The following is a 3,920-nucleotide window of genomic DNA, read 5'->3' on the forward strand; positions in this document are numbered from 1 at the left end:
TCTGTCTCATCTTATGTTTACATTAACTCAGATAACGGCAGCATCTACAGCATGCACTCGTTTGACTATGAGAAACTGAAGGTGTTTCAGATTCAGGTTCAGGCAAAGGACCAGGGCTCTCCGTCTCTCAGCAGCAACGCCACCGTCCATGTTTTTATCCTGGACCAGAACGACAATGCCCCCGCTGTTATTTACCCCTCCTCCGCTGCCCTGGGCTCCCTCTCTCACCAGAGGATGCCCCGCTCCGCTAAAGCGGGTCACCTGGTCACAAAGGTGACGGCCGTGGACGCTGACTCGGGCCATAACGCCTGGATCTCCTACAGACTGGCGGAGGCCACAGACGCCTCTCTGTTCACTGTCAATCTGTACACAGGGGAGGTGAGGACTAAACGCGCTGCGTCCGAGCAGGACGACTCCTCTCAGAGGCTGCTTATAGAGATCAAGGACGACGGGGAACCGGTCCAGTCCTCCACCGTCACGGTGTCCATCCTGCTGGAGGACGGCCTCCATGAGCCCATCTTAGACCTCCGACAGAAAGCGGCCGAGCCCAGCAAGAAAACTGGGAGAATCACCCTTTATCTGATTCTCTCTCTGGCCTCGGTGTCCGTGCTGTCTCTGCTGACTTTTCTCATCTTAGCGGTTAAATGCATCAGGAACAGCAGAAGCAGCGGTAGTTGCTGCACGAGACGGAGCGACTGTGATGATTACAAGAACCCCAACAGAAACCTGCAGATACAACTCAATACTGACGGACCTATAAAGTACGTGGAGGTCCTGGGAGGAGACATGTTGTCTCAGAGTCAGTCCTTCAGGTCCTGTATGTCTCCGATGTCAGAGTACAGTGATTTCACTTTGATTAAACCCAGCAGCACCACTGACTTTAAGGAGGTGATCAGTGTCCTGGATGCGTCTTTACCCGACAGCACCTGGACCTTTGAGAGCCAGCAGGTGAGCAGAAAACAAAATGCAGATTTTAAGATTTTTATCTATCGTTTTGTTAAAGACTGTGTTTAGAAACAGTTAAATGTGTTGAAAACATTTGTCAATATAGTCTCACATACATTTCCATAGCCATTTCTGAATAGTTTAGCACCGCGATGGTGGATAGCGACTCTTTGTGTAATGCAGCGGTGCTTAAAGGCTTATGATCAAAGTATGTGTGCGGGCGTGTGTTTTCCTCTGTAGTCTTTTCAGAAAAAAAATCGTATTCTGTATGCTTCTTTAAAGTGATTCATTAAAAAAACTATCACTGTATAGATTGTGATTGAAGTTGCATTGGTCAGGCTTATTGTTTGTTCTTTGTTTCTATATCTTTCTTTCTTTCTCTTTAAAAGAAACTCCCTAATTTTACAGTGATATATGTTACCTTTACATTCTTTGACGTGCCATGAGCTTTAAAAATTGCCTTTTGGTTAAAGTGAAGGGGCAAAATGGGAATATATGCTGCCACTTTAAGAGTGTCGATCAGTTTCCCTGTCATTGGATGGTAGATGAGGATACTGTGCACCAATAGGATTCTAAACTGTACAAAGCAATCTTGTCCCTGCCCCCATTCAGCCCCAGTGCTGTAACATTAGAATCCAAAGAGCTAGAGGAGAGACAACAATGAGCTCGTATTTTACAATAGGGCATTTTTATATTTTACCTTACAGCCATGCTCAGTAATTATGGAAATTATTATATTGCAGTAATATCTGCGATGGGTGGATTTCAGCATTGTTCAATGCAATATGTCGATTGGAATTAATGTGTTATAGCGGACTAAGGATGACAAAGAGAATGGGATACCGAGACTGGAGATGGCAGGCGCTTTGGTGGCATCATTTCTTTCTCTTGTGGAGTACAATAAACGGACAAACTCGTTACAGCATCCCGGAGGAACTAAAAAAGGGCTCTGTGGTAGGAAATCTAGCCAAAGATCTGGGTTTGGGACTATCTGAGATTTTTGACCGTAAGCTGCGTGTCGCCTCTGAGGCTGGTGAGCAGTATTTCAGTGTGGATGCGGGGAAGGGCGAGCTGGTGGTGAATGACAGAATAGACAGAGAGGCTTTATGCGGACAAAGCGCTAGCTGTGTGTTGCCTCTGCAGGTTGTAATTGAAGACCCATTACAACTTTTTCGTGTTGAGGTAGAAATACAAGACATTAATGATAATGCACCTAGATTTCCATCAAATGATATCACATTGGAGGTGGCGGAATCTACGGGCTTAGGTGTTCGTTTTCCTTTAGAGAGTGCCATAGACCCAGATGTTGGCAGTAATTCATTAAAGTCATACACTCTCAGTAAAGATGAATGTTTTAATATTAGAGTTAAAGAAGTTGCAGGTGGAAGGAAAGTCCCTGAGTTAATTTTATCAAAAAGTTTAGATAGAGAGGTAAAGACTGCTCATAAGCTTCTTTTGACAGCTCTAGATGGAGGCAGCCCAGTAAGATCAGGGACCGCTCAGCTATTTATTACAGTTCTTGACAACAACGATAACGTTCCAGCTTTTGAGAAAACGATGTATAAAGTGTCAATTAGTGAAAATGCTGCAGAAGGTGCATTAATAGTGCAAACAAAAGCGACAGACATGGATGATGGTCAAAACGGGGAGATAGAATACTTATTTGGATCGCACACATCAGATACTGTTCTCTCTGTTTTTAGTATCGATCATATATCGGGAACAATATTTCTTAAAGGAAAACTAGATTTCGAAGCAACTGCAAATTATGAATTAGACATAAGTGCGAAAGATAAAGGCAGCCCGAGAATGGAGGGGCATTGTACTGTGCATGTTGAAGTTTTAGATGTTAACGATAATGCCCCAGAAATAATACTCACCTCTCATTCAAAGCCAGTACGCGAAGACTCGCCTAATGGCACCGTTGTAGCTTTAATTAGTGCTCGAGACCTTGACTCCGGTGACAACGGTAAAATAACTTTACAGCTTCCCAAGAAATCTCAATTTGCTCTGAAACCATCGTTTTCTCATAATTATGCACTGGTTACCAGTGGTGTTTTAGACCGAGAAAATGTCTCCGATTATAATATTGAGATAACAGCCAGTGATTTAGGTTCTCCCTCGCTGTCGAGTAAGAAAATTATACCTGTCAGCATCATCGATGTGAATGACAACCCTCCTGTCTTCACTCAGCCCTCCTATAATGTATATTTAAAAGAGAACGGGGTACCAGGGTCTATACTGTACTCAGTATCAGCATCTGACCTGGATTTTGGTGAAAACGCCAAAATCTCTTACTCTATACTGGACTCTAAAGTGCAGGACGTTTCTGTCTCATCTTATGTTTACATTAACTCAGATAACGGCAGCATCTACAGCATGCACTCGTTTGACTATGAGAAACTGAAGGTGTTTCAGATTCAGGTTCAGGCAAAGGACCAGGGCTCTCCGTCTCTCAGCAGCAACGCCACCGTCCATGTTTTTATCCTGGACCAGAACGACAATGCCCCCGCTGTTATTTACCCCTCCTCCGCTGCCCTGGGCTCCCTCTCTCACCAGAGGATGCCCCGCTCCGCTAAAGCGGGTCACCTGGTCACAAAGGTGACGGCCGTGGACGCTGACTCGGGCCATAACGCCTGGATCTCCTACAGACTGGCGGAGGCCACAGACGCCTCTCTGTTCACTGTCAATCTGTACACAGGGGAGGTGAGGACTAAACGCGCTGCGTCCGAGCAGGACGACTCCTCTCAGAGGCTGCTTATAGAGATCAAGGACGACGGGGAACCGGTCCAGTCCTCCACCGTCACGGTGTCCATCCTGCTGGAGGACGGCCTCCATGAGCCCATCTTAGACCTCCGACAGAAAGCGGCCGAGCCAAGCAAGAAAACTGGGAGAATCACCCTTTATCTGATTCTCTCTCTGGCCTCGGTGTCCGTGCTGTCTCTGCTGACTTTTCTCATCTTAGCGGTTAAATG

At 45.7% G+C, this 3,920-nt stretch overlaps 2 protein-coding genes across 3 annotated transcripts in view; both read left to right on the plus strand.

The window, feature by feature from the left end:
• LOC123958214 (protocadherin gamma-C5-like) overlaps window positions 1–1,172 on the plus strand; it is a 3,232-nt gene extending 2,060 nt beyond the window's left edge. Inside the window, exon 2 of the mRNA XM_046031470.1 lies at window positions 17–1,172. Coding sequence (XP_045887426.1) covers window positions 17–1,014 — 998 coding nt within the window. The 3' untranslated portion in view covers window positions 1,015–1,172. The remainder of the gene's footprint in view (window positions 1–16) is intronic.
• A 574-nt stretch (window positions 1,173–1,746) lies between these two features.
• LOC123957474 (protocadherin gamma-C5-like) overlaps window positions 1,747–3,920 on the plus strand; it is a 2,762-nt gene continuing 588 nt past the window's right edge. Inside the window, exon 1 of one of the 2 annotated variants that reach the window (XM_046030303.1) lies at window positions 1,747–3,810. In XM_046030303.1, coding sequence (XP_045886259.1) covers window positions 1,747–3,810 — 2,064 coding nt within the window. Of the gene's footprint in view, window positions 3,824–3,920 lie in introns of both variants that reach the window. The other variant, XM_046030304.1, reaches the window with a different exon arrangement.

The sequence above is a fragment of the Micropterus dolomieu genome, linkage group LG19 (assembly GCF_021292245.1).
Source record: "Micropterus dolomieu isolate WLL.071019.BEF.003 ecotype Adirondacks linkage group LG19, ASM2129224v1, whole genome shotgun sequence".
In the NCBI taxonomy this organism is placed as follows: Eukaryota; Metazoa; Chordata; class Actinopteri; order Centrarchiformes; family Centrarchidae; genus Micropterus; species Micropterus dolomieu.